This window comes from Rana temporaria, chromosome 4, assembly GCF_905171775.1.
Source record: "Rana temporaria chromosome 4, aRanTem1.1, whole genome shotgun sequence".
Classification (NCBI taxonomy): domain Eukaryota; kingdom Metazoa; phylum Chordata; class Amphibia; order Anura; family Ranidae; genus Rana; species Rana temporaria.
The window spans coordinates 182,599,277-182,626,828 of NC_053492.1; the positions used below are offsets into that span (position 1 = coordinate 182,599,277).

At 42.4% G+C, this 27,552-nt stretch overlaps 1 protein-coding gene across 1 annotated transcript in view; it reads right to left on the reverse strand.

Annotated features, from left to right (window-relative positions):
• Nucleotides 1-27,552, reverse strand: part of MCCC1 (methylcrotonyl-CoA carboxylase subunit 1) — a 58,338-nt gene that overhangs the window by 1,868 nt on the left and 28,918 nt on the right. Inside the window, exons 12-18 of the mRNA XM_040349444.1 lie at nt 25,963-26,072; nt 17,298-17,514; nt 15,113-15,199; nt 11,078-11,127; nt 10,457-10,594; nt 5,650-5,757; nt 2,574-2,645 (exon numbers count right to left, since the gene is read on the reverse strand). Of these exons, the coding sequence (XP_040205378.1) occupies nt 2,574-2,645; nt 5,650-5,757; nt 10,457-10,594; nt 11,078-11,127; nt 15,113-15,199; nt 17,298-17,514; nt 25,963-26,072 (782 nt within the window). The remainder of the gene's footprint in view (nt 1-2,573; nt 2,646-5,649; nt 5,758-10,456; nt 10,595-11,077; nt 11,128-15,112; nt 15,200-17,297; nt 17,515-25,962; nt 26,073-27,552) is intronic.

Here is a 27,552-nt window from a genome sequence, read left to right on the forward strand (position 1 = left end):
CTCATCACGATTTTACTGCGTTTCATGTTTTACCGTGGCCGGCAGTCAAAATATTTCTATTCTGAGAGAGAGGTTGAAGCTCACCTAACTGCAGCAGATCCCCAACGCTGCTAAATGGAGTGGAGTTTGGGAGATGACAAGAGCTCCTAAAACGCAAGTTTAGCAGCTCCTCAAGTTTAATGCCAAGTACACACAATTTTTTTTTCCGGCATGTAGAAAAAACAACGTTTTCCCAACTTCATCATTAAAACGACGTTGCCCACAAACCATCGTTTTTAAAAAATGCTCTAGCAAAGCGTGGTGATGTACAACGGCACTCTAAAGGGGAAGTTCCATTCGCCTTTGGGCTGCTTTAGCAGATTCTGTGTTGGTAAAAGACGATTCGCGCTTTTCTGTCTCTTACAGCGTGATGAATGTGCTTACTCCATTATGAATGGTAGTTTTACCAAAACGAGCGCTCCTGTCTCAGAACTTGCTTCTAACGTCGTTTTAGCCCACACACAATTTTTTACAACCTGAAAAACGACATAAATTTAAAAAATGCAGCATGTTGGAAAAAAATTGTCGTTTTTCAGAACCCGAAAAATTATGTGAAGCCCACACACGATAATTTTAAATTACATTTTTAAAAAACTACATTTTTTTTCATGCCGAAAAATGATCATGTGTACACGGCATAAGAGCTGCTAGTGTACAAGAAGCCTTAGAGGGATTTGGGCTATTAAACATCCCCTAGATCTCAGCAGAAAGAGGACTCCACACTGAAGGTGCAGTGGGCAAAAGCGCATAGGTTATCCAACCTTTTGTTTTTTATGGGACTCTTTTGTGAGTTTTTATGCAGTGTTTCTGCAAGCGAGAGGGAGACATTTAAATAGGAGGCCTTGCAATTTAGGTTCAAGATCTGCTTTAAAGCACATCTCATAGCAAACAAAAACATTTGCTACATTTCTGGCTTACATGCACATTTTCTATGATTTTTCCCCTTTAAAAACACACTGCAAGTACATGAAAATACTAGTTAGTATTCCATAATTACTGTATGGTATGCTCCTCCTAGGCATGTGGAGTCAGCCCTGCCTACCTAATTTCAAATGCACTACAAAATACACAGACTTCTCTTTATCACGTCCTCTCTCCATTTCCATACCCCCTTCCTTGTCCACTTATGCCGCGTACACACGATCAGGCTTTTGCCCGACCAAAAGCTCATCGGAATTCCGACGAATTGCATTGGAGTAAAATAGAACATGTTCTATATTTAAACTCAGACTGAATTCATCTTAATTTCCCCGATGGGGCATACACACGGTCAGAATTTCCTATGGAAAAAGTCCGTCTGACTTTTTCCATTGGAAATTCCCATCATGTGTACACGGCATTAGACAGCATAAGAAGTTATCAGCTCAAAAGACTTGTGTGCACTAATCCAATAAACAAAACTTTTAAAATGGTATATTTAGTAGACCACAAGGGAGCAAATAAGAGACGTGGACTAGTAGGATTTACATACACTTCAATATCCTTGAAACAAATGGTATAGTAAACATGACAAAAATACTGCTAACATTACATTGAAAGGGGTTTGTAACTGGTTATTTGGAAATCTTTTATATTTCAAAGTAAAAAAATACACTCTGAGGTTTTGGCGCCGTCACAATACTTACAGACATGAAGTTATTTTTGCCACTCCCGATGACGTCAGCCACACTGAGCAACCATTGTCTATAGCAGTGATGGCAAACCTCGGCACCCAGATGTTTTGGAACGACATTTCCCATTATGCTCATGCATTCTGCAGTGTAGTCAAGTGTCATGGCAAATGTAGTTCCAAAACATATGGGGTGCCAACGTTCGCCATCACTGGTCTATACCAGTGGTTCTCAACCTTACTAGTGCCGTGACCCCTTGATAAAATTTCCCAAGTTGTGGGGACCCCCAACAGTAAAATTATTTTGGTATAGTGGGTTGTCAGAACCCAAGGCAAGACACGTAATTTGTGCCCCTGACCAATGGATATTTAGCGCTCCCTGAGTCCTTTCCACTTCTACAGTACAGTGCTGGTGGGGACTTGGGATGAGTGGCAATGTTGGGGGGAGTTCTGATCAGCCAACATAGGTGCTCTTGATCAAGGTTATCTGCTGATCTGAGAACTGTAGTGGGGACTTTTTGTGGCAACTATAATCACAGGTAGTGTTACTCACTGTGTCTCCGGCTTCACTGTGAGACACAACTTTGTGGTGTCTCGTAGCAGTGACACCTATGCCGAAATCAGGAGATAGGGTCTCCTCCAGTCCCTCCCACTTCACATTCATCACCAGTCAGCTAACCTCTAGTTTCTGCCCCCAGCCATGCCGTGAACTAAATGGGCGGCTACGAAGAGGCTGAGTGGGTGGCTCCAGGGACAGCCCTGCTGGTCGGCCCCAAAAAAGCTGGGAGAGCGGTGCGGGCTTCAGGAACAGCCCATGATTTGGTGACCCCTGGCAAATCATCATTCGACCCCCAAAGGGGTCCCGACCCCCAGGTTGAGAACCACTGGTCTATACGATCATTCAATTCTATGCCTGAAGACTTACCTCCATTTTCATAGCAATCATGACCATCAGTGGATCTCCAGCTTCTACTTTATCTCCAACTTTTACAAACACCTATAAACAAGCCATGAATAATAATTAGACAGTAAAACAACTAGCTGGGTTATTTACCAATTCATGATTGTGTATTTTGACAGGTTATTGCACACAAGACAACATAAAATCTGAAGGTAAAAATAAATAATAATAATTATTAAAAAATAAATACCCTCTAGTACAGGGGTCTCAACCTCAAATTACCTGAGGGCCACAAGACAAGTTTTCATATGCCATGGGGGGCCGCATGCAAACTTTCAAACTTCAAAAACAACAGTACTGGTGTCAGCGAACACATTATTAACCCCCAGCACTGGTGTCAGCGAGCGCATTATTACCACCAGCACTGGTGTAAGTCAGGGTTTGACAAATTTGCTTGGAATCTAGGAGCCAGCTAAAAAAGTTAGGAGCCAGAAAACGCACCCCGTCCCGACGAGCTTGCGCGCAGAAGCGAACACATACGCGAGCAGCGCCCGCATATGTAAACGGTGTTCAAACCACACATGTGAGGCATCGCCGTGATTGGTAGAGCGAGAGCAATCATTCTAGCACTAGACCTCCTCTGTAACTTAAAACATGCAACCTGTAGAGTTTTTTAAACGTCGCCTATGAAGATTTTAAAAAGGGTAAAAAAGTTTGTCGGCATTCCACAAGCGGACGCAATTTTGAAGCGTGACATGTTGGGTATGAATTTACTCGGCGTAACATTATCTTTCATAATATTAAAAAAAATGGGGATAACTTTACTGTTGTCTTATTTTTTTAATTAAAAAAAAAGTGTATTTTTTTCCCAAAAAAGTGCGCTTGTAAGACCGCTGCGCAAATACGGCGTAACAGAAAGTATTGCAACGATCGCCATTTTATTCTCTAGGGTGTTAGGATAAAAAATATATATAATGTTTGGGGGTTCTAATAAGAGGGAAGAAGATGGCAGTGAAAATAGTGTAAAATGACATTAGAATTGTGTAAAATGACATTAGAATTGCTGTTTAACTTGTAATGCTTAACTTGTAATACCAACGGCTCACCACCAGATGGCGCCAGCTCACAAAAACATTTTTTCCCTCTTTGCTCCACCCACTTCCGCCCTGCCTGCGGGCCATTTATAACTGGTCCGTGGGCCGCAAATGGCCCGCGGGCCGGTACTTTGAGACCACTGCTCTAGTACAATATGAAATGTTTGCATCCAAATTGACCTTAGATGACATATCATTCCAACTATAGGTCTCCAATTTTAACCCTGCCACTCATCCCCTACAGCCTACTCTCTAGAAAGCTACTTATAGTTTTTGAATGGCCCTGAATTTGAGCCTCGTTTTGGTTCATCGCCTCCTCACGACAAACAGAGCTTGAAGGTAATGTAAAGGTCTGCGTTTTATTTATTTATTTTTTTGAAAACGCTCCTTTCCGCATCGAGTGCCCCCTTGGAGACCCGCATTCCAAGGGGGCACTCGTGAGGGGGGCGCTCTCCCGAGTCCTGCTGCTGCGTCCATTGACACAGACAGCAAGGACTCGGCCCTGCCTGGTATGGATTTTGGGGGGGCCCCACGCTAATTATTTTTTAAATTAGGCATGGGGATTCCCTTCAAAATTCATACCAGACCTGAAGGTCCTGGTATGGATTTGGGTGGGACCCCACACCATTTCCCCCCCCCAGTTTTTTAATTGCCGGAAATTGTTTATAGTCCTGTCAGCGGGAAACCCCACGGACAGCTGATTACTTTTTGGTGGTCAAGGACACAGCAGTCACCCGCGCCTTAACAACCAGGTTGTTTACTAAGATGCTGCTGGCACCTGCCAGTTTCTTAAATATTGCATGCCAGGAGGACCACCAATTATTTACTGCATGCATTTTTGTTCGTGAATTGATTTTTACTCCTGTTTTATATGGTATTTACTGAGCGTTTTTGCTTTATGCGGTAAATACAGTATAAAGCAGTAGTAAATTGACATTTTCAGAATCTTATTCAAGATTTGGGAAAACACCTAAATAATACATGCCGTCTGGTTCTGTGAATGGAGCCCACAGTAATTTGAAAATATTGTAGCCTGAAACTAGGGCATATTTTACAATCACAGCTTGTTTGCCATTTGTTGGCATATCATTATCCAGCGGCTAATTATACATTTACTGCTGTGATTTTTATTTCTACCAAGCTGACTTTAAGGCCCCTTTCACACGGACGGACAGAATGGTGCTTTTAGCTACGGATTCTCAAGTTATCTACCGCAGCTAAAAACACACAAATGCTTTCCCATGGCCCCATTCACACGCAGTGTTTAGCTGCGGTTTCGTTACATGCGGTTTGGTGCAGATAGAAAAAAATAGATTTGACTGCGTCCAGGAATGATTTTGCGCAGCTATCTGCACATAACTGCAGGTAATCGCAGTGCACTGCGTCAGCTGCAGATAGCAGCATGAACAAAAACAAAACAGGAAGCACATCAAAATAAAAAAAACGGTTGCTATGGGCATGACAATAATGGCCGACCGCAGCTGCATGTAAAACGCAGCTAAATCGCTGTGCCTGGAGTCTTGAATTTCAAAAGAAAGTAACATGCTGTTAACTGTGGCAGAACAGTCGTCCGTGTGAAAGGGACCCAAGATGCTTTCCTTTCATGCAAGCTGTAAAACCCAATTACCTTAAAAAGTGGAAGTAAAGGCTATGACCAGTCTGCTTAAAAAGGTTTTCTCCTCATACCTATGTGGCTTACCATTTGTAAAAGATCTGTGCAAATACCTTTCTTGTAAATCCGTTTTGGTGCGATCACACAATTAAGAAGCTGCAGCACCCCTGTGTCAGAGAGCACTTGAAAATAGGGCTGAATTTATGGGGCTGCGATCTTTATTGCATCCTCACAAATTTTGTCAGTGGTGCTCCTCCCCCACCTTTTGCAGAAGCTGCAGCTTCCTCAATCATGTGACCAGTCAAAAAATAAATAAATAAATAAAAAAAAAAAAAAGGGCATTTATACCAATCTCAAAACTTTAAAACACACAAAAAAGGTTAAAGTTCATTACCTTTTCTATCGTTCCAGTCATGGGTGCTACAGCCCCTCCTTGACTTCCTGAGGTGCTTACTTCAGAGAGAAATTTGGGAACAGGAATACCCAACTGGACACTGTCCTCCTGCAGCAAGAAGACATGGATAGTGTCAGATACAGTAAACAGTACATGAGTGAGAGATATACAGTACTAGGTCACTTACAAAAATGTCTGTAATACAGACTAGCAATGTACATAGATATTGTGAGAATAGCAAAATAATGAGTACAAAAGAAAAAATCCCGCGCTAATAATGTGTAAGTGGAGCAGCTAACACAGCAAGAAAGATCAAATTGCTAAAAGATACTGTGGAAAAAGTGTAGCGCTAGAAATGATTGAATTTCAATGAAAGATTTGTAAATAAATAAACAAAATACATATACAAACACCACAAGTGAAAATGGATAGTGTTACCACTAATTTACAGTCCATAAACCTCCAATAAATGGATAATAGTGACAAAATCTGGACAATGCCAGAAAGATTGAAGTGAATAGAAAAGTTCATATATGAGAAATCCAGTGACTAGGTGAATAAACACAATCCAAACGGTGATTTCTAGATAGGAGATCCACCACCACTTATAATAGGGGGCTTGCCGGATAGATTGGACCCCGAAGGGCATATACCCACTAGGCCAATCAAGCTTGTAAATAGGATATACTTTAGAGGATATACCACAGATGTCTCAAAGCCAGGAATCATTGATAAGACCTCCAGGAAATCCAGGGGTTTACACCAGGTGAAGATTTACAGCAAATCCCAGAGACGGCACATCAGATATCCCAATGTAAAAGAAAAAATTGGAGCGCACATAGCATAATTCCGTATAAATAACACGAAATTTATTAAAAGAAAGAAACTCACATATTGCAGTAATAAAACAAGCTCATAAAATCAGGGTAGCAATGACGACAGCAGTCCTTCCCAACATGTTTCGTTACAATAGTACTTCATCTGGGGTGTTGTATATGTATTTTGTTTATTTATTTACAAATTTTTCATTGAAATTCAATCATTTCTAGCGCTACACTTTTTCCACAATAGCAAAATAATGTACTTTTGAGTAACCATAGCCCAACTGGACAAAGATTACTCAAAATTATTTATTGCTCATCGTCTTCTATGCTCACCTAAAGCCCAAGTTTAGGCAAACTTAAAAAAATAAAATAAAAAATGTGTAAACAATAGTGCTGCACTATAAATATTCAGATGACAGAAATAAAATGTGCAAAGTACAAATGTGTGAACAGATCACACTGGCGTATACAAGTCAAAAACATAGAAATGTATTTACCCCACCAATATTAGACTAGTAATGTCCATAGAGCTCAGTGTCACTGTGAAAAATGTCCAGTAAAGTCAATCGAGCAAGGTGATGTTAGATCTTCCATGCAAACCACCACCACGAAAGCCCCCAAGGGTGTACGCTCACCTTACTGATGTGGACCCCAATACATGGAGAAACAGAAGCCTTGAGTTATAAATCAAAAGCTGCAGGTAAACACTTCGATGAGTTTGACTGTTAGCAATAACAGCTCCACTCAAAAAAAGAAGGAAATAAAAAAGCCTCATAGTGCAGACTATAATAAAAATATGGCTGTATTTAAACTATAACTGCACTGACATGTACGAATCACAAGTACCGAGCCTCCACCTCCCTTCTACAGTCAAACCATGTCAAAAAGAAAGAGCAACAGAAGCCGGCAAAGCATCAAAGCAAACACTCGCTCACCTGAGTGCGTCTAAGATGAGAGAGTGTTTGGGTTAGAGGCACAAACTGGACATTCATCTCAAACCCCCCAATACAGTAGTACAGAGGGTATCAAGCACCAAACGAAACTTTTTTATGGGGTTATAGCCAAACTGGTGGTAGGTGTTAAAAGCAGAAAGGGTGATTGGGGTGGTGCGGGAGTAGTGGTGAGAATAGGGATGTTCAGTGGGGTGGTGGCATGCACAGTGGTGGGTAGCAGATAGTGTGCACAAAGGTAGTTGGGTCTGTTCACCAGCAGTCAAGTGAATGGAGGGTGGAACTGGCAGGCCCAGTTAGAATGAGGAAAAGCAGCTATTTACAAGATAGAGCGAGGAGTGCACAGACTGTATATGGCTATTGTGGGCAGTATTCAGTGCCAGAATCAACATGTGATAAAGGCACAAAGAAGATGCTGTGCAGGGGATGCAGGAAGCACGGTAGGCACCAGGTTCCGCAGGTGATGAACAGAGGAGGCAAGATCCTGACAGCAATATATAGAAAACCTAAAACAATATGCATTAGGTTTCTGCCCTAGAGGTGCTTACACCTCACACACACACTGGTGACATTTAAAATATACATTTACATACTGTACATATAAACACGAAGTTCTGCCATATTACGCAGTCTGCAGAAAACACTCAGCAAAATCAGTCTCTGCTGCCCTAGAGAAACTGACATTCTAATGTCCCAACCTTACTTATAACTATTATTTCAGTTCTGTGAGCATGGAGTGACAGAATCATTTCTGCAGCTTCTGCACAGGGAGATCGCTGAGCTAGCAGTAGTTCGATGTGATTTGCTGTCTACCAAAAAAGTTATTTCTATAAAAAAAAATATATATATATATATATTTATTTATATTACCAGTTGCCTACCTTTGGCGTATTACACACAGCCATAAAAATCTCCTCCTCTGTACACAAGGCAGTCTCTTGTACATCCAGGACACTGCCTGAAGTCACATAGGTTAGACTTGATGGACTTATGTCTTTTTTCAACCTCACCTACTATGCAAGTTTCTCTTCTACCCTGCTTGCCCCCAAGCACAGTACCCGGAGACCTACTGTCTGTAGAAAGTGGAGCTCCCAATCCTACGATTGGCAGCCAAACTGAAGCCTTCCTCATAGAATGATCACTGTAACAGCCAATCACAATGATCATTCGGTGTAACATTTCTAAAGAACAACAAAAGTAACACAGTAGCTGTCTTATCTACTCAGTTCCCTGACAGACAGTATCAGTGTTAGAGCTGCAACACACACAGAAGAATGTTTATTGTGCGTGCAGGAAATTTGTTAACCCTTAACCAACCCAGACATGCTCTTATTTAACCTTTATTTTACCATTCAACCCATTCATTTCAGTAGATCACCCTCTATAAGCACTATGTAATAGTTTAATCTCCTGTTCCATGTTTCCATTTTAAATCATTTGTAAAAATAAAAAATAAAATAAAAAAAGTGATTTCTGGTATATCTGTTTAATTTTAAATCAGCCCTATTTCTTTTGTAAATAACACGATAATGTAAATTTAAGTGTTGCAGTAAATAAAACGGGCAGCAGAATATGTACAAGCTTCCCCACACTAATGGAACTTGTGTTCAAACTTGGAAAAAAATAAAATAAAAAATGTTTCCCAAAATTATTACTCTGTCCCCCCCCCCCTTAAAATGCAAATAAATTACAAATAAATCAGAAGACCTTAGCATCACATTAAAGTCCCATTTGTCCCTCAAAATATATGCAGTCAGTATTTACAGTTAAAGCGGGGATTCACCCAAAAAAAAAAAATTCTAACATTACATTGAGCCGAGTTGTTAGAATGACATTATGCTGTTTTTTTTTTTTTATTTCCTTGCCGTACATACCGTTTTATCTATATTTTCACTGCGGCTTCCGGGTATGTAATCTGCGGGACTGGGCGTTCCTATTCACATGCTAATTGATTGACATGCTTCCGACCGGCGCATACAGCGCGTCACGAGTTGCTGAAAGAAGCCGAACGTCGGTGCGCAAGCGCCGTATAGAGCCGACTCGCAGTCCGGATTCTTTCGGCAACTCGTGACGCGCTGTATGCGCCGGTCGGACATACCCGAAAGCCGCTGTGAAAATATAGATAAAACTGTATGTACGGCAAGGAAAAAAAAAAAAAAAAACAGCATAATGTCATTCTCACAACTCGGCTTAAAGTGGTGGTTCACCCTCCATAACAACTTTTTAGCATAAAATGAGGCATAGTAGCGCGAGCTACAGTATGCCCGTCTTTATTTTTTTATCCCCGTACTCACTGTGCACTCGTAGATACAAGATTACGACTCCCCGCAGGGAATGGGCGTTCCTATGGAGAGGGAAGGTGATTGACGGCCGGCTCTGGCACGTCACGCTCCCCGAAGACAGCCGGAACAGGTTTTGGCTCTTCACGGCGCCTGCGCACAGACTATGCGCAGGCGCCAAGTCCTATTTCGGCTATTTCCGGAGAAGCGTGACGTGCCAGAGCCGGCCGTCAATCACCTTCCCTCTCCATAGGAACGCCCATTCCCTGCGGGGAGTCGTAATCTTGTATCTACGAGTGCACAGTGAGTACGGGGATAAAAAAATAAAGACAGGCATACTGTAGCTCGCGCTACTATGCCTCATTTTATGCTAGAGGGGGAAAAATTTTTTTTTTTTTATTAATAGGGTGAACCCCCGCTTTAATGTAATGTTAGAATTTATTTTTTTGGGTGAACCCACGCTTTAAGTTAGAGTAATGAATAGACATAGCGGAAATGTAAAAATAAAGGCTGGTCCATAGGGGGTAAACAGGTGCGAGAGGCTGAAGTGTGTGTGTGTATGTGTGTATATATATATATATATATATATATATATATATATATATATATATATATATATATATATATATATATATATATATATATATATATATATATATATATATATATATATATATATATATATTTTTTTATTATTATTTATTCATATGTTCATTATTTCAAATGCAGATATACTACTATACCACTGTGTTACCATTGAGAAGAGATGGATCGTGTTATCAATGATAACAAGCTTGGATTTACAAAGTGTGCCATCCACAGAGCATCTTAGGAATGTCATGCCACCTTCATTCAGAAGTTCTCCTGAAACTTTCAGCACTTTATCTTGAACCTGAAACATACAAAAAAAAATAAAAAATAAAAAATAATGCCCAGGCTGAAATCCACTTTTGTCTAAAACTAGCCAGTAATGAACCATATCTAGCTTGCTAGAGAGGTGCTCAGACAAGCCAGCTCACTTTTTCCCTATATCCATCAGTTACATGGTCTACTGTAGTCCATCACGTTGTGCGCCTGATCATAATGATGTGATGATTATTCAATACCTATTTCAGTTTTCAACGATTATCCATCTACGGCATACAATAATCTTACTATCAATTCTAATGAAACAGTTTTGAACTGCTACCTAGTATGGCTTTACCATTTCCTAATTACTTGCCAAGAAGCCGAGTTTACAAGCAGTTCAAATATATAACCGTAACAAGATATTTTAATCTTCATTTTGTTGCATGCGAGCTTGCAAAAAAGTGTAATATCTCCAAGCCACAATTTACTACTCAGGACATGTAGCTCAGTACACACTCCCAGTTACCTGAATGTCAAATGATCCATCACGGTTGTAATTAATTTTCAAGTCCACTTCTGTTTAAAAAGAAAAGGGAAAAAAAAAAAAAATTAAATGTGTTGCTAAATGATTAACACACAAGCAATGTACTTAAAGTATTGTTTTCTTTTTTTGCAAAGAATCATACCTACCTAGGTGGATGTAGCATAGCATCGGTCCGATACTGCATCTGTCCCCCACCGGCTCTAACAGTGAGAACCGAGTGATCTCAGTGCTCCCCGAGCAGAGAGCTGGTGACTGTCAGTCACCGACTCTCTGCTCTGCCCCCCACGCTCACTGGGATCAGGCTCTTAGGGGCTTGCAGAGAGGCTGAGCCGGGTGCCAGTCCAGGCATGTGGGAAGATCCCGACTTCATTGTCCTGATGTTGCCCAAGACTGTACTGACTAACGGCAGCAGACAGCGGGCTTCACAGCCCACTGTCTGCTGAAAAAAGGTAACATGAGTGCCAAAAGAAATGCATTCTTGTGAGCCACAGGAGAAGTACAGCCAAACAAGCTTTGGCTGTACTTTTCCTTTAACAGTAAAAGTTTGCCTGAACAAAGATGACAAGATTACTGAAAGAAAGACCTGTTGCTAGATACAAGTAAAAAGGGCACGGCTTACACAGAATACACTTGGTGATAAGAAAACAAGTCAATACATCTACACCATGATAAACCAAGTCAGTTTCTTATACTAGTAAACATAAAATACTGTATGTAGATATCCCGATATAAAGAAATGCAATAGCCGTTTGACATATTTGGCTTTAAAAATTACATTTTGTGCCTAGTAGCACTGGGTTCCTAGTACAGCAAGAGCATGTTTATATGCCTTTTAATTGCATCTTCCCTTTGTGTATACTACAGGTTCTCCATTTCACTTCAATAAACCTACTTGTATGTTTTCTGGGTTTCAGATTAAATTAGCATTTACAATGCACTCATCACTGCCTGAGGTAGGGAAACAATACTATCCCCACTATAGCAGGAACTCACTTGAATCATTGTATATTCACTTTGCAGGGTGATACTTTATACAAGTTCACCAGTACAGGAAGTGGAGGGAGACCTCCCCAAAAGAGATTGAAACAGCAATTCAAATAATCTTAGAACCATCTCCACTCTATCCAAAAGAGAAAATGTTTTGGCTTCGGTCCCACATAAATCACATCTGAGTGATGGAGGTTTACATTTAAAGATTTTTATTCTGTTTCTATTTCACTTGATCCATTACTGACAGAAAAAGCTTTGGATGGACTATTACTTTAAATTCACAAACATACGCCCAGTAAACAGAATGAAGCCATTACATAAAACTGGTAATGCCCCAACTAAAATCCAATAAAAAAAAAAAAAAAAAACACACACCACACACAAACACAAACACTACAGCATTTTTAGGATGGACTTGATTGGTCAGTGCCTGCAAATTGAATCGCTCTGGTACGCACTGAAAGTTGTGGACAGAGAGAAGAGAGAAGAGTAGAGATTTCAAATCCCTGGACCACTGCACTGACAGCTCAGCATCTTCAGAGGCAAGTACAGCGTAGTCTGTGGGTGTGAAGGGAGTACGATGTTGGCTCTCCTTTTCATTTTTTCTGAAAAGGTGAACTATTACTTTAACCACTTGAGACCCGCGCTGTAGATGAAAGACGTCCACAGCGCGGCTGTCAACTGCCGAGTGGACGTCCTTTTATTTGCATTTATCGCACGCCGCTGGGGGTGCGCAGCGGGGAAAAACTGTGCCCAGCGCATCGCAGAGATGCCGATGCGCGTGCCTGGCAGCCGCGATGTCCGCCAGGTACCCGCGATCGGCAGTGACGTGGAGCTCTGTGTGTAAACACAGAGCTCCACGTCCTGTCAGGGAGAGGAGACAGATGCTGTGTCCCTTGTACATAGGGACACAGATCAGTCACCTCCCCCAGTCAGTCCCCCTCCACACACAGTAATAATCACTCGCAGGGAATACATTTAACCCCTTCTTCGCCCCCTAGTGTTAACCCCTTCCCTTCCAGTCACATTTATACAGTAATCAGTGCATTACTATAGCACTGTTCGCTGTACAAATGTGAATGGTTCCAAAATAGTGTCAAAAGTGTCCGCCGCAATATCGAAGGCCTGACAAAAATCGCAGATCGTCGTCATTACTAGTAAAAAAAAAAAAAAAAAAAAAAAAAAAAAATCCAAAATGTATCCCCTATTTTGTATAACTTTTGCGAAAACCAAACGCTTATTGCGATTTTTTTTTACCAAAAATATGTAGAAGAATACGTATCGGCCTAAACTGAGGGAAAAAAAGTTTTTTTTTTTTTTTTTTAAATGGGATATTATAACAAAAAGTTAAAAATATTGTGTTTTCTTCAAAATGTTCTGTCTTTTTTGTTTATAGCACAAAAAATAAAAAACCGCAGAGGTGATCAAATACCACCAAAAGAAAGCTCCATTTAACTTTGACAGGAAAAATGAGATTAGAAAACATTTTCTATTAGTCATGCTGACGTGGAATTTTTACTGATGGGAACCCAGTTCTTTCATCATCTATTTATTTTTTTCTATCTTGTGACCCTTTTTTCAGCAGACAGAGCTCTGGAGCCCGCTGTCGGCTGACGTCACAGAGCTGGTCCAGGCTTTGGAAAGATCGTGACGACATGGTCAGAATCTGCCCACAACCTTGAACCAGTACCCAGCTCAGTCTCTTAGCAAGCCACAGAGCCTGATGGCGCGTAGACACGGTCATTTTTTGTGATGAAAAAAAACGTCATTTTTTTTCATGAAAAAAGACAATGTTTTTCAAACTTAATTTTAAAAAACGACGTTGCCTACACACCATCGTTTTTTCAAAATTCTCTAGCAAAGCGCGGTTACGTTCAGCACGTACGGCGGCACTCTGTTCCATTCAAGTTTGCGTCATAACTTGCTACTGAGCATGCGCGGGTTTAAAAACTTTGTTTTAGCCTACACAGGGTCATTTTTTATGACACAAAAAACGACGTTTTGAAAAACGACATACAAAAATTGAAGCATGCTCGAATTTTTTTTTTTGTAGTTTTTCAGAAGACAAAGAGACGTTTTCCCCACACACAGTCATCTTAAATGACTTTTTTTTCATCACAAAAAACGACCGTGTGTACACGGCATAAGCCAGCCACTCCCGCCCCCTCCAAGCCCAGTGGTCAAGTGAGCATGCGATGGGGGCTCTGTTCATGGAGCCCTGAGAACTGAGCAATCAGCGGTGTTTAATGGCTTGGTTCCCAGTCCAAGAGACTGATGTTTTGCCGTCAGCGGTGTTTGATGGCTCTGGTTCCCAGAGAGGACAGATGCAGCATTAAACTGATGCTGCATCCATCTAGGAAAGTATGATTCAGAAAAAAAAAAAATATATATATATATATATATATATATATATATATATATATATATATATATATATATATATATATATATATATATATATATATATATATATATATATTTCTCTTTTAAGGATTTCAAACATGCAAGTTTCTTTGCCAGACAAAAAAAAAAAAAAAGAGAAAGAAGCATAATCTTGCATTATTATAAATTAGCCAACAAAACCAACAACGTGCATCTCCTATACTCCAGACAGTCTAAGAAAAAGGAGAACTTTGCCTTTTGAGGCTATTGGCTTGTAGTTCTCAGTTCTCAGCTGTTAAGCGCTGTGGTAGTTAATTGATGCTTCCCAACAATGTATTACTGCCTGTCTATGCGATTAACAGGTAGACAGACAGGTTACACTGACAGTCTACAGGAGACATACATGGCATCAGCGTTCTAAAATAAAAAAATAAAAAATAATTAAATTTGCACATTTCTTTACCTGCAAACAAATGTGCATTTATTAATTTTTATTTTTTATTATTATTTAAAAGGTGAACTTATCTTTTAAAAAGGTAATATTGCAGAATGAACCCAAGTTCGAAGGCATTCATGTGCTTCTACTCTAGAGAAAGACATTTTTTAATTATCACACAATATATCCAGAAACACAAATTCACTTACTATTGTCTCCATCCAGTAATGCGAGGTTCCTGGTATACAAAACATTTATTCGTCTGCCACTGCCAGAAGCAAACGGAGAGAATTTGTCTACAAAGCAAAATAGTAAACGTCACATTTCCACATTTTGCGCAGTTTCTTGCAGACAATGCAAAATTACAGTACATTTACTTTCATTCTATGTTCCCCGAATCCACCTGTCTTAAAAGCATTTTAAGTCTCTTTTGCAATACTGCAAAATAGCAACACATTTTATAGAATGTTCCCACAAGCAGAAAATGGTTCAAAAGAATTATTGTCAACAAGATCATGGTTTCTCACTCAGAAAGGAAACCATATACACCGTAATGGCATTTTGAGCTAAACATGCAGAAATATTTTATTTTGCACCACTAACTTCTCTTCTGTGCTTTTTAGCATCACCACATATAGGGGTTGATTTACTAAAGTAAAACAGACTGTTCACTCTGCAAGTGCAGTTGCAATTTGCAAGGGAATTTTCCCCAGAGCTTAGTGAAGGAGTTCCATCATGCAATCATGTGCAAGAAAAAATGCTGTGTTTTTCCCCCCCATGCACATTATCTAAGAATTAAAACTCTCCTTGCATCTTGAATAGTGTATTTATCTTTAGTAAACCAACCCTATAGTGTGAAAGAATTCTGTAGCACTGTAATTGAACCCCCAGACAGTACTCAGCCCAACACTTGCAGAAGACATTCTACTTAGGATCCTAATAAATAAATTGAAATATAGGAATCTATATTACCAACCATCAGCTGAATATTGCATTTCGTGAGTAACTGACGTTTTCTGACTGCCGTTGTGGAGGGGGGAATTGGCAAGATATACCTTTGCCCAAGTAGATAAAAATCCTTGCACCGGCTTTACAAAAGAGCTTTTGAAGGAAAGGCACAGGTATGCCATTCCTTTTGGGCACATGCGCCAGTGATGTCACCAGCTGCCAACCAAGTGAATATCTCCTAAGTGGTGCATGTTTAGGAGAAATTAATTATACAGGTAAGTTTTATTATACGCTTACCTGTAGTTAAAATAAATAAAAATCCAGAGCGTTTACTACCACTTTAAGCTTCAACTCCTTAGGATTTGTAATGTATCATTTTTAATATAGCCCTGTAAGAGTCGGTTCACACATAGGCGGCACGACTTCGGGGGCGACTCTGCTAGTCGTCCTGAGGACGACTTCAGAGGCGATTTGCAAAACGCCTTCTGTATAGAAGTCAATGCAGATCGCCCCGAGTCGCCCCCGAAATACTACAGGAACCTTTTTTCGTAGCTCCTATTAGAACGGTTCCATTGCAGTGAATGGGACGCGACACGTCAGGCGGCTGAGCCGCCTGTCGTGTTGCCCCAGTGTGAACCGGGTCTTAATCAGTAACATGAACGGAGCCCCGCTTGGCCACATTTATTGTTTTGTTTGTTTTATTGTGACAGCTAACAGGGAGGGAGAAGAACCCCAATGAGCTGTCACAGCAGGGATCAGGGAGGTGCAGGGGCAGGTCTGTTTGGAACATGAATATGGGTGCAACATGTTACAAAAGGTGAACGTATCCTTTAACCTGGACTAACCATTAATTCTTGAACTAATGTGGCTACAATTGTCTCATCTATAATACAGGCATACCCCACTTTTAAGTACACAATGGAGTTTATTTACTAAAGCTGGAAAGCGCAAAATCTGGCTCACTTCTGCATAAAAACCAATGAGCTTCCAGGTTTTATTACCAGGCTTAATTATACAAGCTGGCGTTAAAAGCTCATTTGTTTCTATGCAGAAGTGAGCCTGATTTTGCGCTTTCCAACTTTAGTAAATAAACCCCATTGTGTACTTAAAAGCGGGGTATGCCTGTATGGCCTTTAAATCTCAAAGTACATAGTTTGAGGACACAGTTGCACACTACCGTCAGCCACAGCATAAACATGACACAATGACATCACTACAGGTGCTACCATTTCCATCCACACTACATAAATGCACACTTGCATTATAATGGAGCAACACAATTTAGTTAAACTGCCCAATGCCCATAAAAATAGGAGTCACGGTCTACTGCTTCTCAGGAGATTACTAAATCTTTATCTGTATGCACTGTTGTAAAATACTATGTGAGATCAGACTACATATTTCAATTAGTATAGGATACTGTATATAGAACATAGGGAAACAAACCTTCCCAATGCACATTGAACTCATCAGTTAAGATTTGCTCCTTCAGAATGAGACCCAGAGCAGCCTGGCACAACATCTGATTGGAGATTCCTTTCTTAGGAGGAAACAGCTTGTTATAATGCTGGGGGATAAAATTGGTATGTACATCCCCTGCTTCAAATGCTGGATGTCCGGAGAGACTAAGGAGGAAATCAATATTGGTGCTCAGTCCTACAATCTGTAAAGACAGGCCAGAAGGCAAATCAATAAACATATAAAAGAGTGTGAAAATGAAACAGAGAAGAGAGCAATTATAATATAGATTTTCTATTAACCTGAGCATTTTAAAACAGAGAATCAAAACAAAGCTAATAAAATGTAATCCCACGATGTACATGTGTATAAGATCGTTAGCATTCAAAAAGAAGTTCAGTGACCAAATACATTTTGGTACTGCGTTATTACAGATGGAGAGAAATCACAGAGGCTGCCATTGCTGGCCTCTTCTGAAATGCTAGCTGTATTGCTGTCATGTTGATGAATTGCCTTTGATACTTCGACTAGCTGACCTGGAACAAGAATTACCGACTTATTTACAGCATGTACAGTGAGGAAATTTGATCCCCTGCTGATTTTTTGGGTAAGTTTGCTCACTTACAAATTAAGGGTTTATCATAGATGTATTTTAAATAATAGAGACAGAATATCAACCAAAAATCCAGAAAACACGCAATACAAAATGTTATAGCATGCAGTTCAGTGAGTAAAATAAGTATTTGACCCCCCTACCAACCAACAATAATTCTGTCTCTCACAGACTGGCTACAGTATGTGCTCATGTGGTACACAGATCAGTTCTGTCAGTTTAATAACAACTCGTTACGTGTATAAAAAGACACCTGTCCTCAGAATCTTTCTTCCATTCAAACCTCACCACTATGGGCAAGAGTTGTCAAAGGACGTCACAAGCAAGATTGTAGACCTGCACAAGGCTGGAAAGACCATCAGTAAGAAGCTTGGCGAGATGGAGACAATTGTTGGAGCGATTATTCACAAATGGAAGAAATACAAAAAAGAGATTTTTAATACAGCTTACCTGTAAAATCTTTTTCTTGGAGTACATCACGGGACACAGAGCGGCATTCATTACTATATGGGTTATATGGAGTACCTTCAGGTGATGGACACTGGCAATCTCAAACAGGAAATGCCCCTCCCTATATAACCCCCTCCCATAGGAGGAGTACCTCAGTTTTGTAGCAAGCAGTATGCCTCCCAAAATGGTCCTCAAAAGAGGGGTGGGAGCTCTGTGTCCCGTGATGTACTCCAAGAAAAAGATTTTACAGGTAAGCTGTATTAAAAATCTCTTTTTCTTTATCGTTACATCACGGGACACAGAGCGGCATTCATTACTATATGGGATGTCCCAAAGCAATGCTTACAATGAGGGGAGGGAGAACATCTCCAAGACAAAAGGATTTAATTTAGAGAAATACTCAAATCATAATAAATCCAACTTAGTTGAGAAAAATAATCTTAAATTTTAAATTTAACTCAAAAAAGAGGAGCCCCCGGAATCCGAGGGTCTCAAACTGCAGCCTGCATCACTGCCTGCCCAAAGGCTGTATCAGAATTCCTTCTTACGTCCAACTGGTAGAATTTTGTAAACGTGTGGACAGAAGACCAGGTTGCCGCCTTGCAAACTTGAGCCATAGAGATCTGGTGGTGTGCTGCCCAGGAGGCGCCCATGGCCCTAGTAGAATGAGCCTTTAATGATACTGGAGGAGGCAACCCTTTCAAGCCGTAGGCCTGAGTGATTAATTGCTTAATCCACCTAGAAATGGTGGACTTTGCAGCTGCCTGCCCCTTCTTGGGCCCATCCGGTAATATGAACAGCACATCTGTTTTCCGGATCTTCTTTGTAGCTTTAAGATAGGCCTTCATGGCCCTGACGATATCCAAGGTATGCAGCAACCCTTCCTTTCTGGAAGTAGGTTTAGGGAAGAAGGATGGTAATACCAAATCCTGGTTCAAATGAAAACTGGATATAACCTTCGGTAGGAAGGAAGGATGAGGGCGGAGAACGACCCTGTCCTTATGAAAAATAAGATATGGTTCCTTACAGGATAAGGCCGCCAGTTCCGATACTCTTCTTGCGGAAACTATGGCGACCAAAAATACTAACTTCCTTGTCAGTAAAACCAAAGGAATTTCAGCCAACGGCTCAAACGGTTGTTTCTGTAAACTTGACAGAACAAGGTTTAAATCCCACGGGCAAAGCGGGGATTTAACTGGAGGTTTAATACGTAAGACCCCTTGAAGGAAGGTCTTAACCAGCGAGTGGGTGGCCAGCGGCCGCTGAAACCACACTGACAGAGCAGATCTGTCCTTTGATTGTGCTTAATGCCAATCCTTTATCCACTCCTAGCTGGAGAAAACTTAAAACTCTATCAATGGTGAATTTGCGAGGAAGCCATAGCTTGGACTCACACCAGCCTACATAGGCCTTCCAGACCCTGTGATAAATCACCCTAGAGACCGGTTTCCTGGCTCTGATTAGGGTAGAGATTACTTTCTGAGACAGACCTCTACCCCTGAGAATCAGGGATTCAGCTTCCAGGCCGTCAAATTTAGATGCCGTAAGGCAGGGTGGAGGATCGGACCTTGCGATAGCAGGTCTGGCCGTAGAGGAAGAGTCCAAGGGTCTCCCACTACCATCCTTAAGATTAGTGAGTACCATGCCCTTCTGGGCCATGCTGGAGCTACCAGGATGACTGGTATGTGCTCCACCCTGATCCTGCGCAGCAGGCGGGGTAGTAACTGGAGCGGGGGAAACGCATAAAGAAGTTTGAACTGATGCCAAGGGCAAACCAGCACATCGGTTCCGCAGGCCATCGGATCCCTTGAGCGGGACATGAACCTGTCTAGCTTCTTGTTGAGTCTCGATGCCATGACATCCACGTCCGGCACTCCCCATCTTTGGCAGAGTGCTTGAAAGATTTGTGGATGCAGAGACCATTCCCCCGGCCATAGAGTCTGGCGGCTTAAGAAGTCCGCCTAAAAGTTGTCCACTCCGGGAATGAATATTGCCGATATGCAGGGCACATGAGCCTCTGCCCATAGGAGAATCAAGCTCACCTCTCTCTGAGCGGCTTGACTCCTGGTTCCCCCTTGGTGATTTATGTATGCCACGGCCGTGGCATTGTCTGATTGAATTCTCACCGGGAACCCCTGCAATTTTGACGTCCAAGCCCTGAGGGCTAGTCGAGCAGCTCTGAGCTCCAAGATGTTGATGGGCAACTGCTCCTCTAGCTTTGCCCAAGTACCTTGGCGAGTGCAACCATCCAAAATTGCTCCCCAGCCTGTCAGGCTGGCGTCTGTGGTCACTATCTTCCAAGCCACTGGGCTGAAAGATCTCCCCTTCAGTAGGTTCTGAGGGTCTAACCACCAACACAGACTTTGTCGGACTCTTGATGAGAGCGGCAACGGGATATCCAAGGCCTGTGGCCTTCTGCTCCATGCTGACAGGATGGCTGCCTGCAGGATGCGAGTGTGACTCTGGGCGTATGGTACCGCCTCGAATGTGGCCACCATCTTGCCTAGTAACCTCATACATAGGCGAATAGTCGGTTCCTTTTTGCTTAGAACCAGTAGGATTAATTCCTTGATGGCTTTGACCTTCCTCAGAGGTAGAAACACTCTTTGTTGTTCTGTGTCTAATCTCATGCCGAGATATTCCAACTGCCTTGTGGGCAGGAAAGCTGACTTTTCTCGATTTAGGACCCAGCCGAACTTCTCGAGGTATTGGACCGTGAGGGCCACTGCTCGCTCCAAGCCGGGAGACGAGTGATCTATGACTAGGAGGTCGTCCAGGTATGCTAGGATCGTGACCCCTTGGATCCTTAGTTTGGCTAGGATTGGAGCTAGGACCTTCGTGAACACCCGGGGGGCCGTAGCCAACCCGAAGGGAAGCGCCACGAATTGGAAGTGACGCGAAGCCACCATGAAGCGTAGATATTTTTGATGTGGCTGATAAATTGGAACATGAAGGTAGGCATCCTTTATGTCTATGGACGCCATGAAGTCGTCCTTTTGGAGTGTGGCAGCTGCTGACCGCACGGATTCCATCCGAAATGAGCGGATCTTTAGGTATGCATTTACCATCTTTAGGTCCAAAATTGGCCTGACATCTCCATTGGACTTCGGGATGATGAATAGGTTGGAGTAGAAACCTAGCCCCTGTTCCAGGACTGGTACCTTTACTATTACTTCCTGGGAAAGTAGATGATTTAATGCCGACATTAATGCGGCTCCTTTCTCCGGATCGTTTGGAATCCTCGACTCCTGGAAATGAGGAGGAGGAAACTTTAGGAAATCTAATTTGTAGCCCGTGGCCACGGAAGACCGTACCCACTCGTCGGGAATGCTGGCTTCCCAAACCTCTGAAAAGAGTCGCAGCCTTCCCCCCACCTTCGTGGGTGGGGGCGCCCCTTCATAAGGTTGGCTTGGGGGCTGGTTTTGCTGGTTTGCGAAACCACTGCTTTCTGCCTCTAGCAGCCTGTCCTTGAGACTTGCTGTTGAAGCCGAAGTTTGCTTTCGCAGGAGGCCGTCGATACTGTTTGGCATTAGAGGGCCCCTGCCCAGGGGAGTACTGTCGTTTAAACGCAGGCCCCTGAAACTTCTTCTTAGTTGGCAAGAGAGTACTTTTGCCGTTTGAAATGGTCTGAATGTATTTATCTAGGTCTTCTCCGAAGAGTCGTCCTCCATAGAAGGGAAACCCTACCAGGAGCTTCTTGCATGGGGGCTCGGCCTCCCAGCTCTTTAACCATAAGAGTCTTCTCATATGGATAAGGGATAACGATAAACGTGACGCTTGCTGGATAGAATCCTTAATTGCGTCTACCGTAAAACATATGGCCCTAGGGACATCCGAAAATTCTTCTGCCTGCTGGGCAGGAATAAGTTTAAGCATCTGCTTAATTTGATCCGATAATGCTTGAGCAACCCCAATCGCAGCCACAGCTGGCTGTACTACTGCCCCTGCAGTAGTGAAGGAGTTCTTAAGTAGTGCTTCCAAGCGTTTATCAACTGGATCCTTGAATACCTGTATGTTTTCTACAGGGCATGTTAACGACTTGTTAACACATGAGATGGCTGCGTCCACTGCAGGAGTAGCCCATTTCTTGGAAAATGTATCTTCCATAGGATATAGGGCAGAGAATCTTTTAGGTGGTAAGAAGATTTTATCTGGCTTGTTCCAATCTTGGAACAAAACTCCCTCTAATAGAGGGTGGATCGGAAACACTGCATTGCTTTGAGGCGCCCTCAGTGAGCCCAAAGCTGAAACCGTCGATACCTGGAGATCTGGTACTGGCAAGTTGAATGCATTATGGACCAAGTCCGTTAAGGCTTGAATCCACCAGCCCTCCCCTTGGGAGACTGCTCCAGACTCCTCTGTATCCGGCTTCGATCCCTGAACCTACTTGGTCCTTGTCCAAGAGATCGTCCAATTCCCCTGAGGAAAGGACCTCCTCTTCTGAGGGTCCACGCTCGGGCGACGGAGATCTAATCCGTTTACTGCCCCGCATAGCTGTGGCTATCATTTTTCCCATTCTTTTCTCCATCTCTCTTAAAGAGGTGAGTAATACCTCGTCCGTGACCATCTTAGGGTCGGACTGACCCGCGCCAGCTCCAGCCCCAGATCCCGATGGCCCCAAGGCTCCCTGTGGGGAAAGCAGCGGCATAGCTTTGTCCGAGACCTCAGACTCTCTGGGGGAATCCCCACCTCTTGTACCCTCTGACCCGGATGCCATGGTACAATACCGAGGTACACCTGCTACTTATTGGTACTTGGAACTATAAAAGTTAATTGCCCAAACACCTGTTTGGGGGATAAAAAATGCTTCCTCTCCCCTAGATGACTTTTTTTTTTTTTTTTTCACTTTTTTTTCAATTTTTTTTTTTTTTTTTTTTTTTTTTTTTTTGTTTCAAATCCAGGAAAGAAAAAGCATTCTGTCCCCCTGAGTAGTATTGCAAGAAAAACTATGAGATGGAAAGAAACAGCCTATTTCTAGGCTTGAAAACAGTCTTCTGAAGACTGCAATATTCTTTTTGGCCACTGTGTGTCCTCGGCGCCCCGTGCTGCCGCTCTGGTCTTTCCTCCCCAGTTCCAATGTATCGAATGAGCTGTTTGGAACGAAAAAGAAAGGGCCGCCCCTTCCTTAAAGGACTGACCCGCCCTTCCCCCCTCAGCTAAACGGCGCGAATTGCGCCTATAACACGTGAACGCGCGCGCGCCCGCCGATAGGGGGGGGGGGGGGTGGGGGGAAGGGAGCCTCTCTGCTCCAGCTGGAACCACGAGGAGGTCAGCGTTTTGCCTGCTTTGCAGGCTCTGAGGAGGAAGACTGATGGAGCATCGCCTGGAGGCTTGCAGGTAAGCATAGCTCTCTGACACACACATACACTTTATATTACACAGGCCCTACTCAAATGCTTTTCCAACACTACAAGGGAGGTCACTTCTTATGGGGAAAAAATACACATAGAGCCATCCTATCATTAAGATATGTGACTAGTTTGCCAGATGCAGCGCATAACTTTAGGCATGTCCCCTGTGACCCCCCAGAAAAAACCTGCTAAGAACCAAGTTCCGCAAGTTTTCCCCTCACTTACCTGCTCCATGCCGCAGGACTTTGCCAAGCAAGAGGCCCAATTTTCCCCCATCTCCGTGGGGATGTCTAGACCTTCAGGCCCTGGGTTCCTATGAAGGATCCACTGTCCTGGGCCCATATAGCACTCTGGCAACAGAAAACATTAGGCACCCAAAGGTTTCTAAGTTCTGGGCCCAGGGTCCAGCTCTCTAAAAAGAAAAGCATTATGGGCTATACCCCAAGGGTTTGGGGTCCGGTTACTGACCACTTTAGCGCTGAGGCCTTTGGACAGAACCGGTTAGCTCACCTAATCCCAAGGATGCGGAGGCAAGCTAAACCATGACCAACACCTAAGACACTGGCGTAAAAACTGAGGTACTCCTCCTATGGGAGGGGGTTATATAGGGAGGGGCATTTCCTGTTTGAGATTGCCAGTGTCCATCACCTGAAGGTACTCCATATAACCCATATAGTAATGAATGCCGCTCTGTGTCCCGTGATGTAACGATAAAGAAATAACCATCAATCACCCTTGGTCTGGAGCTCCATGCAAGATTTCACCTCATGAGGTAATCATGGGGGATCATGAGAAAAGTGAGAGATAAGCCTAGAACTAAACAGGAGGAGCTTGTGAATGATCTCAAGGCAGTTGGGACCACAGTCACCAAAAAAAAAAAAACATTAACACAATACGCCACCATGGATTGGTATCCTGCAGTGCCTGCAAGGTTCCCATCCTCAAGAATGCACAAGTACAGGCCCGTCTGAAGTTTGCCAATGAACATCTAAAAGGATTCAGAGAAGAATTGGGAGAAAGTGCTGTGGTCAGATGAGACCAAAATTGAGCCCTTTGGCATAAACTTGATTCGCTGCGTTTGGAGAAAAAAAAAAAATGTTGACTAGGACCCTAAGAACACCGTCCCTACAGTCAAGCACAGAGGTGGAAACATTATGCTTTGGGGTCGTTTCTCTGGTACAGGCTGAAGGTACCTAAAAGGTACAGGCTGACTTTGCCACGTTGAGGGGCCAATGGACGGGGCCATGTATTGTAAAATCTTAGAGGAAAAACCTTCTTCCCTCAGCCAGAACAATGAAGATGTGTCGTGGATGGGTCTTCCAGCATGACAATGACCCAAAAACATACCGCCAAGGCAACAAAGGAGTGGCTCAAGAAGAAGCACATTAAGTTTATGGTGGAGTGGCCTAGCCAATCTCCAGACCCTAATCCTATAGAAAATTTACGGAAACTGAGTTGCCAAGTGACCTGAAAGATTTAGGAGAATATCTGTAAAGAAGAGTGGACCAAAAGCCCCCGCTGAGAGGTGTGCAAACGTCTTACCTCTTATTGCCAAAAAGGGTTTCTCCACCAAGTACCAAGTCATGTTTTGCTTGGGTATGAAATACATATTTTACTCACTGAACTGCAACTCGATTGATAACATCTGTATCATGTGTTTTTTTTTTCTGGATTTTTGGTTGATATTCTGTGTCCAATCCCCACTGTCCAAATACAAAGACACAGCAGGGGAGATCCTTGCATCAAGATCTCGTGTTGATGCAGAGATCTGTAAGTTTTGTTTTTTTCGCTCAAACTGCTGGCTGGGAAAAAAAAAATGCAATATAATAATATTTTTTATGACAAGACATGTCCTACTTAAAATCAGCATGTATACAGTACTCTGCTTTAGGAGACATCTGGTCAGATAATTGCTGCACTGTCAACTTCCTGGTCTTAAGCTCATAACAGACATTTATCAGTGTGAAGTTAACAGGCTACATCTAGCAATACACTGTTGGCAGAAAAAAATAATAATAATAGGATTCCTCTAAACACACAAGGTGAATATTGGAATTCCCCCCCCCCCCCCCCCCCCCGACACAACAGTGTATGCCGACTAGTGGCACCAAACGCTTTCACAATACACCGATCAGCGGCTGCAACCACCGATTAATGCAACATTTTCAAACATGTACTTTCGACAGAAGTTGATTAAACAGCGATGCTATAGAAAACGGTTCAAAGTGGTTTTACTTACATTGTACTGCCGTAAGCAATATCTCAATTTTGTCAGTGCCGCTTGCCGATCCTTTGCCCAAACCACCAATTTGGCAATCATGGGATCGTAGTGTACAGAAACCTCATCGCCTGTCAGTTTTGGAAAAGGAGAAAAAAAAAACAAAGCAACGTTATTGAGCAAGAAAAATTAAACAAAAGTCCTCTGCAAAACAGCATGTTTTATATGAAGTTTCCCAATTCGAAGGCTTAATTATTATTATTTTTTTTTAAATAACCACCATGTCATACTTACCTGCTCTGTTCATAGGGTTTTTCACAGAGCAGCCCCAATCCTTTAGACTCCTTTCCCTATGTGTGCTCGCTCCGAGCCCCGCTCTGTGTGTCCATAAGACACACAGAATGGGGCATGCTTCCGCCCCCGGCTCACTGGTTGTGATTGACAGCAGCAGGAGCCAATGAAGAGGCAGAGAGGCATTGATCTTCCTGCCATTCAGTAAATGCCTGTCTGTATAAGGTATGGGCAGACAGCTACACTGACAGTCTGCAGGAGCCTGACACTACACTTGTGATCTGCTCATCATGGGTGCATTGCTTTATAGGCTCCCAATAAAAAAAAAAAAATTATATATATATATATATATATATATATATATATATTTTTTTTTTTTTAAGTTGAACTTGGACTTACACTAATGTGCAATTCATTGTTACATTACACCGCCTTGAAGGAGTTTTAAAAAAGGCAGAATATTTTTTATTTATTTTTTATCTTAATGCATTCTTTGCATCAAGATAAAAAGCCTTCTGTGTGTAGCAGCCTACCCAGCACCCCCTCAATACTTACCTGAGCCCCATTTGTCCAGGGATGTCCACAAGTCCCTCGGCCATCCAAGACTCTCCCTCCAGATTGGCAAACAGATTTTTGCTGACGTGGTAGCCAATCGGGGGTCAAATGGCAGCTCAGTGTCTGAATGGACACACAGAGCTGCAGCTCAGCTTAGGTGCCCCCATAGTAAGCTGCTGGCTGTGGGGGCACTCGACAGGAGGGGAGGGGCCAGTAGCACAGAAGAGGGACCTGAGAAGAGGAGGATCTGGGCTGCTCTGTGCAAATCCACTGCACAGAGCAGGCAAGTAGGACATGTTTGTCATAAAAAAAAAAAAAAAAACTCACAAGACTTTACAATCATTTCAATGTGGTATTGAATGCAAAAAGCAAACATTATATTGCAGCTTACCATTTCTTAGATGTAATGGTTGTATTCATTTTCTATTTTAGCCTTTCTTTTCACCTGCTGATCCAGCCAGTATGTCTATTGTATTTCAAAAGAACAAGCTCGCCAGCAGAACCAGTTACAGAAATGAGACAAACATTTTACACTAGCAGAGGGCTTATAGTGATCAAATTATGTAAAACCTCTATCCCAAAAGAAAACAAATGCTTGCTGAACTGCTTATAAAGTATTAGCTGGAGTTTGGAACAAGGCTGCTGCCCAAAAGTGTCCCCTGTGCTCCTTCATCCAGAGTAAGGGCTCTCTAATAAAAAGGAAGCGTGTTACTGATCAGATAACTAGGTTAAAACTGATGTAGCAACCACATCTAAACGATAGGT